We start from the raw sequence: 16,875 nt of genomic DNA on the forward strand, positions 1-16,875 counted from the left end.
TTTGGTTTTTTGGGATGCACACTGCTTCATACTAGGCCCAAGAAATGATGCAATATTTACAATAACAAGCTAACTATATATCGATATACCACAATATTTTCCTGTTACTAATACCGTTCATTCAAATTTCAATACCGCCGAGCACTACAGACAACCACTCTTGTTCACTATATTTAGCTATTCCCTTGTTTCACCACTTTCTAACTTTGATCCCTAATCTAACTTTAAAAAATAATTTCCTTCTACTTGTACAGTATAACAACTATGTACAAATACAACAGACACGTGTACATCATAGCCTTATAGTAAACAAACAATAACTAAGATTGTAACAAGACACTGGTGTATGTTAAAGGGGTGTGACTATTAGTAGAGCATTGTTCACCTTGTTATCTTTGTTCTTCAATACAGAATGTGCTCTAGTACGGAAACTGTCAAACTCTCTTTTCAAATCTGCCAAATGTTGTAGACATTCCTGATGAGGTATTAGTATCCTGAATTAGGAAATGGTCAGGATATCATCACCTACCTTTGGTGAAGGTATATCTGATAGTAGAGATGTATATTCTGCTACTGTCAAGTCTACAAGAAGATGTAGTCAGTGGTACAGGCAGATAATATAATATATACATGATACACACATACAGTGGAACCTTGGTAGTTATCCATACCACAGGGAACCACATGGTATTCACAAAGACTGGACAGTACATGGCTCTTTAGTTTGATGTAAAAAGTGATACAATGTCACGATATCGTAATAGAATAGTCAGCTACTGTACAGTGGAACCTCTCTTATCCAGGCGGTCTGGTACATACTACTGTCTGTATCTCAGAAATGTCCATAACTAAGAATAACATGCTATTATGCTAAAGTGACTAACTTAAATACAAGTGATGTTGTTATTGCTATCAGCTGGTGGTATTCAGTTTAGTGGACAGAGGGGAAGCATTCATGATCACTCCTCTGGGCTGTAAAAATCCATTATCACCTAGCAACCAAGTGGTAGTTATTATTAGTAGAATAAACAAGCCACCAAACAGGTAAACAGCAACCTTTAGGCTCCCTCTTTGTGCTTTCCAACTAAACCAAACTTCATTATGGTCAATAAACTACAAACCACATGACCAATTTGGGCTGTCCAGACAATGGAGGTGCCCAGATAACAAAGGTCTGGATAATAGAGGTCCGGATTAGTGATTAGTGATGTACGATATGTGATATATATCGAAATATCATAATAAAATTTTTTATATCGTGATATGATATAGAATCTTTATATTGTGATATAAGCCTAGGTATAGATTTTAGCTACAATTAGAGAAAAATATACCGAAGATGTCTACTTTTTTTTGCTTGCAATGTTATATGCTAGTTATGTACTATGTTGTATTGTACTTCTAGTACAACTACAAGTGTTATCAGTATAAATACACTAGCTGAGTGATTAATTGTATATCGTGATATGTTGTGTGCAATAATCGTGATAAGAAAATATCCTATATCGCACACCACCAGTCCGGATAAGGGAGGTTCCACTGTAATAGGGTCCAGATACATAACAGTGTATCAGCTACAAAATAGCTTCGTTAATAGTGAACAATGTGTTTAATATTCAATGCAGCCATTATCCATTGTCATTCCAGTTATGGCAGTCAGGCAGTGTAAGATTTACACAGAAAGCTAAGTTTGAAACAAGACACTCACTAATAACCTAGGGAAACCTAAAATTCCTTAAATAACTACACAGTAAGGAGAAAAATTGATGTCAAGTGTGACTCAACTCACAGCCACCTGGAGGCTCACTAAACACCTCACTCAGTGGGTAAACATGAAGAGGCAACTGAAGACAGAACCATCATCCCTCCTATGGGTCTTATACAGTGTTAAAGGCACAAAGTTTAACATTAACAAGTACAACACTATATCATCACTGTACCTTCTATGTTATTTGGTAGAACGGTTTTATCCACAAGTTTGTTGGTGGCTATTTTAAGAATTTTCTGTGAAACAAATAGAGTAAATTGTGATTGTGGTATTGAGTTATTAGATCACCTTCAGTCTAGTGTTCCTCTCCTGTAGGTTAGTCAGTTTTTCATGATTCTCCACCCTATCAACTTCCTGCCTATAATTAGAATAATATGTGATGCCTGATGTACTACCAATATTGGTGAGCCTGCTAGTCATCAGTTATAAAAACAAAGTGGCCATTTTGCTCACTGTGCAGGCATTTTTAGGCTTGGTTATACTTAACCAATACTGCCAAGCTGTCGAAACAATGAGGCTGGTTCCTGGGTGACATTTTTTGGTCAGAAAAGTCCAACCTTTATGATCCCTAATATACAGTATTACCATACTCTATGATGAATATAGAAGTGTTCTGGATTATCATAGTTTAATGACATGTCATACACATATAATCACATGATCATCTCTTTACCTTTCCACATGTGCCTTAGTCAATGTGGTGTTCTCTTGATCCAACTGAGACACACTCTCTCCTTTAATTTCCTTCAATACATTACACCACATTAACTTCATTATGTCACTTGTGATGTGCTCACTGTATTGTGGTCTTGTCTTGGTCATGTTGACGTTCATATTCACCAATCTTATTTGAGAGACTGGACACCTTGTTTTCTAGACTGATAACAAGTTGTTCTTCCCTTAATGCTTGTTGTTGCAGTCTATCCTCCACCTCTGACACTCTGGACTGTTCCCTAGCCATCACATGAAGGTGTTCCTCCTACAAGTGACAAAAGGATAATAATAATGGTGTATGGATGTAGTGTATCACTCCCTGTGTATGTAGTGAGTGTATGAGTGTGTGTAGTGTGTGTGTGTGTGTGTGTGTGTGTGTGTGTGTGTGTGTGTGTGTGTGTGTGTGTGTGTGTGTGTGTGTGTGTGTGTGTGTGTGTGTGTGTGTGTGTGTGTGTGCAGTGAGTGTGTGCATGTAGTGTGTGTGTGTGTGCATGTAGTGTGTGTGTGTGTGTGCGCGCGCGCGCGCGTGTGTGTAGTGTGTACGTGTGAGTGTGTGCTGCTGTTTGTTATGCCCCAGGGTTTGCAAAAGTACAGGTAGCTATGTTTCCCACTGCAGCTGAGTGACTGTTCTATTAGAGTAGTCAATACTATCAGTCCAGAAATCCCCCAGTATATTCCCCTGAATGCGTCACACCTTCATCTGTTCCATTCCTGCTGTAGTGTGGCTAATAATGGTGGAGGTTGAGTACCCGAGTGATTTGCCTGATATGTACACCCAAGCTCAAGGGCCGTTAGGCCCGAGAGCGTGGGTGTACATATCAGGCGAATCACGAGGGCACGTGATACAACTGATATGTACCATGCACCCTGCAGGCGATTTATTGCCCAAGCCAATACAAGACGACGACTACTGAATTCATTATGTAGACCAACTTGTGAAATTCGATTATGGGACAGCAACAACTAACGTTGTGACTATGTTTGTTAATATAAACGGGCAAATCCTACAGATATCACGGAAACACTCAATTTAGCGATTTTACAAGTGATTCAAAGTTGCTACATCACTTAAACACTGTTTACACAGTTTTCTAAACATCTAGAGGGGTAAGCTTCGCTGTGGAGTGGTTACCTCGTGATATACAAAAAGTGGGTGTGGTACATAATCAAACACGCGGACAAGCGCTTGTAAATTACCCATGACACTAGTTCTCACCTTGAACTTTCGTTTGTCAACTCATAGGGTGGTGAGGGAGTCGAATCGCCTCCGTCTGAGTGCTGTAGGATGGAAAATTGGCCTCATGGTTTTCATCACGTGAGCAATAATAAACTCCCACAATCGAATGCTGCCAGGATTCTTATAAAAACAAACTAACGTTACCTCACCAGATATCAAGGCCATGGTTTAACTAAAATAAACCATGGCCAGCCATGGTTTAACTTAAATGTACCATGGCAAGCCAGGGTTTATGAGATATGTACCCTGAAATTTTCCTTTGAAGTTAGGTGGTTTCATGGTACATTACAATTAAGGACACCTCAAGTCACAAGGATGTCAACAGTGCACTGATCTACAAGATGTTTCAGCTGGTTCACCTGTGGGTTACATCTTAGCCCATGCACTAGTGTTTACCTAGTCTAACTAAATTGGTTGATACTTAATATGCCACTCCTACCCCAACAGAACAAAAGGTAAAAAAAATGAAAGTCCCAAAGTGTGCATTATTTAGAACTTAAGCTTCAGATAAACAATTACTGCAAACAATTCACATATAACATGTACAGGATGTATACCAGAACACACAGCCACATACAACAAGAGCTTAAAGAGATCAAAGTTTTCACTCCCATGTCTACAACTCAGTGACTATTCTATTAGAGTAATCCCATATAGTCTGACTGTTGTAAGAGAGTAATCATCACCTTGTACATTACTACCATTAGCAGTTTGAAACACTTTCAACAAGTAGCAAACATCAGCACATTCTAGTTCAGTATTCCTACAAATGGTTATCATATACTATGAGCAGGGGTATAGCCAGACTTTTGATGATGTCACAATCTATAGTATGTACTAGTGCTGAAACAATTATTCGGTTATTTGACTATTCAGTCGGCATCACACTATTTGATTCGTTAACACACTATTCGAGTAATCGTTAGCACTTTGTACACTGCATTCAGATGGAAAAGCCACCCTTGAAACTTAAGATTGTGAATGAAATGATGTAAAAATTCTATTTTATAAATAGTTAAGGCTTAGCCTTGCTCCCTAACAATAAGGTTTCAGTACTTATTCAGTAGAAGAAGTTTATACAATAATCGAATATTCGGTCGTTTTGTTCACAACTATTCGAATAATAAAAATTACTATTCATTTCAGCACTAGTATGTACAAGTTGAGTTGGATCCTGAAAAACAGCTAAAAATTAAAAGTGAATTTTTCTCATAAGAGTAAACATTTCAGCCAACCAGATGATTAATGGCTTAATGGTAATAGCAAATTTGCCAACAACAGACACGTGTGGTTTGGTTCCATTACAAATTCGGGAAAGGATACTGCACCTTTATGGCTTCCCATAGGAAATGTATGGTGAAAATTTTAAATATTATGGCAGACATTTAAGGTTTTTAGTGGGTCAAGCAGTACTACAAATGAGCCAAATTTCAAGGTCATGTGTAACTGCATTATCCATGAGTTATTAAATGTTCTTGAAGATCCAGCTCAATGCGTACATACTATAGCTACATAACAATATAGTTAGCTATAGGGAATACCTTGGTAACCTAGGGGGACTGGAGCTATGTCCACCCCCCTAGACCCTCTGTGATTGAATAATACAGAGTGATTTCAGCAGGTTAATTATCACAGCACAATTTAATTTACAATTTATTTGACTGGTAACTGTTTTATTAGGGTAACTCAAACTTGAATTTTGTAAACATACCAACCACTTTATGGGTACTGGTAGCTACTATTGCTGAATACTTGTCTGACTGTTGTAACTGTTTAATTCGAGTATCTTGATCTTGATGTTTTTATAGTGTATAATTATTGATGTTCGAGTGGTATCCATTTAGTGCATACCTTTAATGCCAAATCCTCTTTAGAACCTTGTTCCCGTATCAACAGGCTCTGCAGTTCCATCAACATCTCCTTGTGGTGTACCTCCTCCTCTCTACGTTCTCTCTGTTATTGTTGTAGTGTGGACTGGACCTGTGTGTGTGTGAGGGGTATGTTACTGACCAGTAATATAAGTGCATGTGTGCATGTGTTACATGTCAATACCATCATGTCTGGCCTCCCTCCTAGCCCAATGCTAACACTAAAAATTTTGAAAGGACAGTATTTCCAGAAAAATTCAATTATGGCTGGTGTAATTTACCGGAAATTGTCTGGTGTCCGGCATTATTTCACACACTGCCAGGGTGATTGGAGATAAAGGGAAATACAAGTTGGAGAGGGCAGACACACATCGTAATCCCATAAGACACTTGCTATATGTAAGTTAAGTATTGCGGTGTAAAATGGTGGCTGTATGTTATGTCGTTTAGCCTCTAGCCTTTCAACTGTATAAATGTGTCAATTTTTGTATAAACTGTATACTAAGGCTGCAACAGATGTCAAATTTAGTGGAACTGACCATCTTGTATAAATATAGCTGGTAATCAAAGCCATTTCCACTACACCATACACACTCTAGCAAAACAATAATATTCGGATATCCAAATATTGAACATTTATTGCAGCCCTACAGTAAACCACAAACATTCTCTAGCTGTTTTTTTCTTTCTTAACTCGTTGTGTTCCTTTTCTGCCTTTTCTTTCAGTTTGCAGCTGTTTAAATAGAAAGTGTTTCTTGATTGGCCTACAAGAGAATGACATATATACATACCACTATGTGAAATGGCATGCTAATGTACACACACACACACACACACACACACAACACACACACACACAACACACACACACTACACACACACACACACACACACACACACACACACACACACACACTCAAACACACACACACACACACACACACACACACACACACACACACACACACACACACACACACACACACACACACACGTACACATCTACACTAGAAACTGGTCACCTTTGGGCCAAATTTCCTGACTTTATTAAGCAGGTGGTTGAATTAGGAGGTCACTTTGTACACAAATAAAACAATTGGGACAATGGCTAGTTCAGACAATACAAGGTATTAATTATTTTACCAACACTCTGTCACCATTTCACTGGAATTTCAATGCTAATCCCTATGGAACAAAACAATGGCGAAATGGGAACTTTATTTTGATGTTTCACACCTCAGATCAAAGGAGTCGCCCAGGCTACATTTACAATGTAGCCCAGTTGGCGGCTATGCTCAGGCTACATCTGAATGTAGCCCGGGCTACAACTGGGCGGCGACTATATAGATGTTAAGGCCAAAATTGATTGTGGGGATTAACACTCAAGTGATTAGTATGCACGACTTGGATTTGGCTATAATAAACCACTCAGACAGAAATTGTTTTGTTTCCTCGCTACCCCACTAATATTTAACGTTAAAAAAATGTTGGACTAAGGTGAGAACTAGTGCTATAGCTTATTCAACAAGTATTTCCGCACATTTTACACCTCCATTACTGATAACACGAAGTTACCACTTTGCATGAAGTAACTACTCTACAAGCAAGCTTACCCATCTAGGTCTGTAGTACACTCTGTAATAAACGATTCAATAGCACTGATTAAAACATTAAATTTGTGTAACCAAAATTCTCCGTGATATCTCTAGCGTTCATCATAACCAAATGTAGCCAGCAATATACTAGCTGCTGACCCATAACCAAATTTTTAGGCATACATATATAATACATCCAGTGGTTGTACGGATCAACATATTATTAGTTGTAACACGGGGCATTCAGGCTTTAGCCTGATATGTATTCCCTCAGATCTTGGACTGCAGCCTCATGCCTGTGTTACATTATACAGTGACCTAATTTACTGTAGTGGATGTAGGAAATGATTGAACACTTATGTATTGTGGTATTGTAATAGGAACATTAATTAGAATTTGTATGATCACGTGCGTGTTATAGTGTGCTGTGCGTGTAGCGTGTCATTTGTATCCTGTCAATCACGCTAGATCGAGTCGTTCTTCCCTGGTGTGCGAACCTTATCCCCGTCGTCAAGACATACTTTTGGTGCTGTGACGTACTACGGTCTGTTATTCCAACCCCAGTCTCAGAAGTCGTTGTACCGTGGCAATTCTAATTAACGGTACCCCCAAAGGCAAGCTCAGTGTCTACTGTGCACATTTGTTTGTTGCTGTTGTTTTAGCGGACCGATGGAAGAACTCACTCGACTACAAGCCTCGCGTAAGGCGTTCAAGGGACATGTCACCCGACTACACAGTAAGATTGACGAACTAATGAACTCAGAATTTGACGATTACACGATCACATCTCTGACCACTGCCGTCGAGCAAATCAAGAAGAAGGGTGAAAAGATAGCTCAAGTGGATGAAAAGATCGCTACATTGATTGAAGATGCAACGGAACTCGAAGTAGCCATACTTGATGCAGAGGAGTTTCAGGATGATATTATTGACAAAATTACCAGAGCTCAAAGATACATAGAGTTAACCACAGCAAAGAAGTCCCAAAGATCGCCATCACCGCCAAATACTACTCCACAGTCAAACCCTAGTAACTCTCAGTTGGAGAGTGCAACTGCTCAGCAGGAAGATATACATCTAACTCAGTCAAGTACAGTGGAATCAGAACTGGTGAGTACTGTAACAGCATTTAGTGATAATAGACCATCAACTGTGCCATCAAGCACTATCACCCCTGCAGTAAATTCATATGTTACTACAAGCAATATCACTGAGACATGCAGTGCACAAGTCATAGTGCCCACCCTCCCAATGTTACCCAAGATACATAATACTAACATGGGGCCACCTCCGTTGATATCAGCAGCTCCACAATATGCAGATAGTATATCTCCACAAAGGCCAATCACCTCAACCTTATTTGGACCTCAGAACTTGTATGAGCCACCAATTAACATGCAAAACCAGATTAGTGCTGGGTCAACCTCATCAGCCCCTAGAAGTGTGTATGAGCCATTTGCTACAGTTGGCCACAACCTTGCAGCTTCAGTGACACCAATGAACCACAATGCTCCATCACACCAGTCTCAGATGTTTGCTACCAGTCGTCTCCCAAAGCTGACCTTGCCAACATTCTCTGGAGACCCCCTTACCTGGCAAACATTTTGGGACTCCTTTTATGTGGCAATACATGCTAATCCTAACTTGTGTGGCATTCAAAAATTCAGTTATCTCAAGGCACAGCTTGAAGGAGATGCTGCCAGAACCATTGCTGGCCTCCCCCTCACTGATTCAAACTACAACCATGCAATTTCCTTGCTTGAAGATTGTTATGGCCAGAATCACAAGATCATACTTGCTCACATGCAAGCTCTCTTGGAGATGTCCTCTCCTTCAAACAATCTTACCAGCCTACGATTTTTTTATGATTCCGTAGAGAGCCACATCCGAGGACTGTCATCACCCGGCAAATCCGAACAATCGTATGGCGACTTACTAATTCCGATCATTATGGGAAAGCTATCTGTGGATATCCAGCGGAACTTAGCACGGGAGCACTCAAACTCTCCATGGAATCTTCCTGATTTAATGGCAGGTATCCAAAAAGAGATTAGGATACTTGAATCTGGACTGTATGACCCACATAAGACCATGCCGAAGTCAACAGCAGCTGCATTACATTTAGGTTCTCCAGATCAAACTGGCAAGAAACAAGTTCACTCTGATAGTAAAAGGAAACAGCAATGTGTGTTTTGTAAGAAGGCTCATTCTCCACATAATTGTGATGTGGTAACTGATTGCCAGAAGCGGTTTGACATCGTCAAAGGAAGTAACTTGTGCTTCAACTGTCTGGCCCATCATAGGGTCTCCCAATGTCCATCTAAATTCCGATGCAGAAAGTGCAAGAAAAAGCACCATACCAGCCTTTGTAACAGTGAAGTGAAGACCAAGCCTGACGCATCAAATTCTGACAGAATGACATCTGATGCCACGCCCACAACCACTGCTGGACTATTAACACCGACATCACAGGCTCCTGAGAACGTCAATTGTTTACTGAAAACTGCAGTGGCTCCCATCATTGCTGGTAACATCAAAGCTCAAGCAAATATCCTTTTCGATGAGGGAGCACAACGATCATTTATTTCAGCCGACATGGCTAGTGAGTTACAAATTACCCCCACATCCACAGTTGATATCGGTGTAGCATCCTTTGGCACTACAGCCACATCTAATCAGACACTTGGAATAGCTACAGTGGAAGTGCAGACAGCATCTGGTGAGCTAATTCCTATATCTGTTCTAATTGTTCCGTCAATTGCAGCTCCCATCCAGAATTTAGTGTCCACTGCTGTCTACACCATGCCACACTTACAGGGCCTAAAGCTTGCTCATCCAGTTATCTGTGGAAGGAATTTCACCATTTCTCTATTAATTGGAACAGATTTCTATTGGAGCTTTGTTGAAGACCACATTGTCAGAGGCAAAGGCCCCACTGCCCAGCAGTCCAAACTCGGGTACTTGTTATCTGGGCAACTACCAACTGCACTATTTGAATGTACATCATCTGCCCTCCTCCAACTCACATCAACCATGACCACACAGGAGTTAAAGGTACCCAACATTGAGCAATTTTGGTCAATTGAGGCAGTTGGAACAGAAGCCAACACATCTCCAGATCTGACATTTCTTCAACAGTACCAAGAATCATCCATCTCACAAACAAGTGAAGGCATCTACATTGCAAAGTTTCCATGGAAAGTCAACAAACCTGACCTCCCATCTAATTTTGCCACCTGCAAAGGAAGAACTCTTACCCTATTGAACAAGTTGAGAAAGTCTCCTGAACTTCTACAACTGTATGATGGTATCATGAAAGAGCAAGAGCAGAGAGGATTTATTGAGAGAGTGGACAATGATACTGCCGATAATGTGCACTACTTGCCACATCACCCAGTTAAGAAGGATTCGGTGACCACTCCAATCAGAATTGTATATGATTGTAGCTGTCATGGAAGTGGTAAGTCAGCCAGTTTGAATGACTGTCTCACAGTAGGACCCCCATTTTTGAACAATCTCTGTGCCATCCTACTGCGTTTTCGTATTCATGCCTTCACCCTCTCTACTGACATAGAAAAGGCATTCCTCCATATCAAGCTGCACCCATCAGATAGAGACTTTACCAGATTCCTGTGGCCATCAGATCCCCAGAGTGCTGATAATGAATTCCAATCTTACCGTTTTACAGTGGTTCCATTTGGAGCCTCCAGCTCCCCTTTCATGCTTGGAGCAGTGCTGAATCTACACTTGTCAAAATTCCCCGATGAAGTGGCAAAAGACATGCGAGACAATATCTACGTAGACAACATTCTGTCTGGGTGCAGTACTGAAGAAGAACTCCTAACATACTACTCACAATCGCGAGATCTGATGAATCAAGCCAAGTTCAACCTCAGGTCATGGTCGACAAACGGCAAACACCTCCAGGAAATTACAAGACAAGACAAAACCAGCGATCCAAACACTACCGTAGGAATCCTGGGGTTACGATGGAATACAGCTACAGACATGATTTCACTTTCTGCAAGAAAGCTTCCTGCTGTAAACACATATGTAACTAAGAGAGACGTACTGCAGGCCTCATCCCAAATCTTCGACCCTTTAGGGTGGATGACCCCAGTGACAGTGAAGGCCAAGATACTGCTACAAGAAATTTGGCAGACCAAACTCACATGGGATGAGCCTCTCCCAGACACAATCAAAGACCGGTGGACAGCCACTCTAGTTGAGTTAAGAGAACTACCAAACCTGCTAATACCAAGACTATACTTTCCACACAACCATCCAGGTACACAAATTGATAACATTTTTGTGTTTGCAGATGCCAGTACAAAGGCCTATGGAGCTGTGGTGTACCTCAGCAGTAACAACCGTGTTTGTCTTGCCATGTCAAAGAACCGTGTAGCTCCTATCAGATCCACTACATTACCAAGATTAGAGCTTATGGCAGCTGTTACTGCCACTAGACTGACTGAATTTGTCTGCTCTTCAATTCCACAGGAGAAACAATTGGGAGTGTACTTCTGGACTGATAGTCAGATTGTCCTTCACTGGATACACAAGGGCACCAATCCTAAGCCATTTATCGCACATCGAGTCAACGAGATCTGTAAAGCCTTTCCTGCAGCCACTTGGTCATTTACACCCTCAGGTGATAATCCAGCTGACCTTCTTACGAGAGGATTATCTACTGACCAGTTGAAGTCATCAACACTATGGACACAAGGCCCTGGATGGTTGCTCAACAGATCTGCATGGCCTACTTGGACACCTACCAGTATACTCCACATACAAGCAGAAGAAGCTTCTCCTAGTACCCCACTTGTGGCAGACACTACTGAAAGTGAGCCCTGTATACTATCCATTATAGACATATCTCGATATAGCAGCATTAATCGATTGTTGGCTGTAACTGCTTATGTTCTTAGATTTTCCAACAACCTCCACAAGCCACAGAATAAGATTTGTGGAGCCTTGTCTAGCTCTGAACTGGCTCATGCCCGACGTCATATAATTAAAGGCATACAACACATGACCTACCGTGAAGAACTGACTTATCTACTTAAGAAGCAGTCCAAATGTCCAACATTGGTGAGACAACTTCGCTTGTTCCTGGATGACAACCAGCTACTCCGTTGTGGGGGACGGATTCATAATGCTCCCACATCAGAACTTGCCAAGTTCCCAATTCTTCTGCCCATCAACTGTTCATTCACTGACCTCATTGTTATGGATACCCACACCAAGCTCCATCATGGTGGCGTGAGCATTACCGTCACAGCACTACGACAGGTGTATTGGATACCATCAGCACGCCAATATGTGAGGAAGTTATTACGACGCTGTGTGATCTGCAACAAGCTGATGGGAAAACCTTTCAGAGCTCCAGACCCACCGCCACTCCCCAAGGTCCGTGTTTCTGAATCCCCTCCCTTTACAGTCACTGGGATGGATTTTACTGGGGCACTGTATATCAAGGACAGAGAAGAAGAGACTAAGGTATACATCTGTATTTTTACATGTGCTGTCACACGTGCGGTACACATTGAAGTAGTCTGTGACCTATCTGTGCAAACCTTTTTGTTAGCCTTTCGTAGGTTCTCCAGCCGCAAGTCTCTGCCATCCACAATGATATCAGACAATGCTTCAACATTTCTGGCGGCGGCGGAGGATCTACAAAGGTTGTTTGAGTCAGAGACATTGCAGAAGGAACTAGAACAAAACAATGTAACATGGCGTTTCATCCCCAAACGGGCGCCATGGTACGGTGGCTTCTGGGAGCGAATGGTAGGTCTGACAAAGCAAGCCATCAAAAAGACACTGGGAAGAGCGTTTGTCACACTCAAGCAACTTGAGACTATTGTTACAGAGATTGAAGCCATGCTAAATGACCGACCCTTGACTTATGTCTCCCCAGACCTTTCTGACCCAGAGCCACTCACGCCTTCACACTTGTTATATGGGAGAAGAATCCGCCAAGTGCCGCATGTCTTAAACAAACCCGAAGAAGATCCAACTTATGTCAATGGTTCCAGCATGAGGGATAAGGTTGACAAACACTCAGTAGTAATACAGAAGTTTTGGAACCGTTGGAAGACCGAATATTTAACATCTCTAAGAGAATTCAACAAGATTTCAGGCCACAACAAGGAGGTAATTAAGGTGGGAGATGTTGTGATTGTGCACGACGAGAAGCCGAGAATGCAGTGGAGGCTAGCTGTTGTAGAAGGTCTCATCAAAGGAGGAGATAACTTGACCCGTGCAGCTCACATTAGAATGGGAAACTACAAGACAACTCGCCCAATTGTCAAGTTATATCCACTGGAGGTCTCTGACCCACATCAAACAAGCTCTCAGGGATCCTCTAATAATAATTCACAAGAATCACACTCAGTAGATAAGTCCAGTGATAGATCTGCATCCTCCAGCAGTCAACGTGTCCAAAGAAAGGCTGCCTCTAAGGCATTAAGGAAGATCTCCGAATGGAGTACACTGTTAAGCCGCCCCCCGGAGGATGTAGGAAATGATTGAACACTTATGTATTGTGGTATTGTAATAGGAACATTAATTAGAATTTGTATGATCACGTGCGTGTTATAGTGTGCTGTGCGTGTAGCGTGTCATTTGTATCCTGTCAATCACGCTAGATCGAGTCGTTCTTCCCTGGTGTGCGAACCTTATCCCCGTCGTCAAGACAGTGGATTTAAAAATTGTAAATCTGATAATGAAGTAGGAATCCCAGTAATAAAAAGCAATGTAACAATTCGAGATATATCAATGATGGTATTATGGTTAGAGGAAAACTGTGGAGAAGGTAAACTTTGGCACATAACCACCTAAATTGCATTTGACAAAACAAACAGTTGCAAATTCAAGTTCAGCCTCTTCAGTTATAAAAAAATTTATGATAATCTTGTATAAGATATTTGGCAGGTTAAACTGTAGTGATTGATCAAATTTGCCACAAAGTTTTCCTCTATTAGGTACAACATAGCTATGTGGGAAAACCCCTACATTGTACAATGCCACCCATGGTACAATGACACCATCGATATAGCTTGTTTCACTGCTTATTATATAACCCTACCACATGGCCAAGGAAAGTCTTGAGGCAGCAGTGGCACTAACAAAGACCCTTGGAGCCAACAAGAATCGGCAGGGTTTTCACAGAAGCCATTCTCAAAAGTATGGAGGCCACAGGGGTGGCGGACATCACAGTGGCCATTACAACAAACAGAAGGGCTGGCAACTGCTGGGAAACAAGACAAATCGCAAGCATCAGCAACCAAGGAAATGACTATGTATAAACAATTGTGTGCACAATGGTACATTATGTGTACACAATTCATTAAATGCTGTAACCAATACTCAGGTAAAGGGTTCACAAGCACATTACATACAGGCTCTCATAAACACCATGAACTTGTCAATAACCTGCCCAACATTGGCTGGGTGTGTAGCATACTTCCTCCAGAACTGGAAGGTGTGAACCGAAGACCACTGGGTACTCCAAACCGTGGGTGGGTATCAATTAGACCTTGCATCTGCCCTAGAATTCCAAAACTGATAAGAACAACAGAAGAGAATGCAGCACTAGTGACTATAGAAGTCATGGAACTGCTGGCAAAGGGGGCGATAGTGGAGACCAATATATCAGCAGACAACTTTGTCTCCCAGTGGAAAAGAAGGATGGAGGCCAGAGACCAATAATAAACCTGTAGGGTCTCAATCAGTTTGTAAGAGTAGAGCACTTCAAGATGGAGAGGATGCATATCCTCTCGGAACTTCTGCAAGCAGGCGATTGGATGGTGAAAATGGATCTGAAGGATGCGTACCTTCAGATTCCCATTCACCAAACCCATCAACCACTCCTGACCTTCCAGTGGGAGGACAGGTTCTACAAATTCACCTGCCTCCCCTTTGGCCTCTCTACAGCACCAAGAGTATTTACCAAGGTTCTGAAGCCAGTAGTGGGTTTCTTAAGACAAGTGGGTTGTCGGTTGATAATCTACCAGGACGATTTACTGATATTGCATCAGGGCAGGCACCAAGTAGCGCAATTGACATGCCAACTCTTCAAGAGTTTAGGCTTAATGGTGAACCACAAGAAGTCCTTCCTGACACCCACCCACACAGAACCTAGTGTTCCTAGGGTTCAACATCAACTCCCAGTCAGTGGAGTTAAATTCGGGAGGTAGTACAGTTTGTGGGCAAAACTACAGCTACACCGAGAGCCCTACCCACAGCTCTTTTCCATTACAGAGCACTACAGAGGTTGATGAATTTGGTAGCTTCAAACAGTTATCCCCAGGATGAGACAGACAACAGAAAAATTCAAAACAATAGTACAGCTGCTGGACTCAATAAGCAAAACAGATTTGACTTGGTGGACTACACTGGACAAGAAGACAACTATATCTCCAGTGATTACACCAATGCCTTCACAGGCAATAGAGTCAAATGCTTCAAAGAAGGGTTCGGGTGCAATACTGAACAGTCAGACACACACAAGAGGTGTCTGGACCCCACAGGAGGCATCCCATCACATAAACTATCTGGAGCTTCTGAAAGTATTTGGGAAGACTTGAAGGGATACCAACAGTGCTACTCTGCCTGGACAATGTAACAGCTGTGACTTACATCAACCAGAAAGGAGGGACAACCTCCAACCTGCTATGTCAACTAGCCATCTCATTGTGGACCTGGTGTATAGCAAAGAACATCACACTGGTTGCAGAACACCTTCCAGGTCACCTCAATGTGATAGCAGATCAGGAGTCACGCTCCATGAGGGATTGCTGTGATTGGATGCTCAACCTCGAAGTATTTCAGACCATTCAAGACACAATGGGTCCCCTGGAAGTGGACTTGTTTGCAACCCGGTTAACAAAACAACTTCTATGGTTTTATAGCTGGAGAGCAGACCCAAAGGCAGTGGCCACAGATGCCTTTCTACAAGATTGGTCACAGCATCAGGGATTTGCTAATCCACCCTGGTGTCTGATTCACTGGTGTCTTTCCAAAGTGAAAGTTCATTCAGCATGGATAGTACTAATAACACCATTCTGGAAAACTCAGTCCTGGTTCCCTGTAGTATTGGAGATGCTGGAGGATTATCCCAGAGCACTACCAACTCAGGTTGTGGTGCCAGTGGGGCAAGAATTTCTGATGAAGGAAGGAGTTCTTCCACTGATCGCTTGGCCTATCTCAGAGAATCCTCTTCTTCACAAGGTCTTTCTAATGAGGCATCAAACCTCATGTATCTCTCCTCATGGAGGGATAAAACCAACTCCAACTATGGATCATTATTTGCTAAGTGGGCTAATTGGTGTCAGCAACGGAACAGGGATCACCATTCTGGACCTATAACAGATGTCGCAATTTTTCTGTCATATCTTTTCCATTAAGGTTATCGGCACTAATCTTTGAATTGTTATACAGTACAGGGGCGGATCTAGGGGGTATCTGAGGTTTCCAGAAACTGGTCAAGGTAATCAAAATTATGTATTACAGTGATTTGCAATGGTAGTCTGCCGTAGCCGACCCGCATGCATAGGTCTGGTGACAGCCGCATTCAGTACCTGTGCAGATGGAATGCAATGTAATTTGAAATACAAGCAAAACACGTAGTAACAGAGCACGACAGCTACTGTACTTGCACTTAAATGACGTCTATTTCCTCTACAAACCCTT

General features: G+C 41.8%; 2 protein-coding genes across 18 annotated transcripts in view; one reads left to right on the forward strand and one right to left on the reverse strand.

Moving 5' to 3' along the window:
• Positions 1-2,056: 2,056 nt before the first annotated feature.
• Positions 2,057-16,875, reverse strand: part of LOC136262590 (GRIP and coiled-coil domain-containing protein 1-like) — a 33,066-nt gene continuing 18,247 nt past the window's right edge. For 10 of the 17 annotated variants that reach the window (XM_066056961.1, XM_066056959.1, XM_066056960.1 and 7 more), the window contains 3 exons: positions 6,253-6,351; positions 5,571-5,699; positions 2,566-2,747 (listed from right to left, as the gene is read on the reverse strand). Coding sequence is in view for 3 of the 17 variants with exons in the window: in XM_066056971.1 (XP_065913043.1) it covers positions 2,461-2,512; positions 2,566-2,747; positions 5,571-5,636 (300 nt within the window). In the remaining 14 variants the exon portion in view is untranslated. Of the gene's footprint in view, positions 2,127-2,441; positions 2,513-2,564; positions 2,748-5,570; positions 5,700-6,252; positions 6,352-16,875 lie in introns of those variants that run through there. The other 7 variants (XM_066056971.1, XM_066056970.1, XM_066056972.1 and 4 more) reach the window with 7 other exon arrangements.
• Positions 7,852-13,713, forward strand: LOC136261217 (uncharacterized). The gene has a single exon (XM_066055191.1). The coding sequence runs from the start codon at positions 7,852-7,854 to the stop codon at positions 13,711-13,713; it is 5,862 nt and encodes a 1,953-aa protein (XP_065911263.1).

This window comes from Dysidea avara, chromosome 7 (genome assembly GCF_963678975.1).
Source record: "Dysidea avara chromosome 7, odDysAvar1.4, whole genome shotgun sequence".
In the NCBI taxonomy this organism is placed as follows: Eukaryota; Metazoa; Porifera; class Demospongiae; order Dictyoceratida; family Dysideidae; genus Dysidea; species Dysidea avara.

What these genes read in the sequence shown, in the direction of transcription:
- LOC136261217 (XM_066055191.1), top strand. Translation starts at nt 7,852, where the DNA reads ATGGAAGAACTCACTCGACTACAAGCCTCGCGTAAGGCGTTCAAGGGA.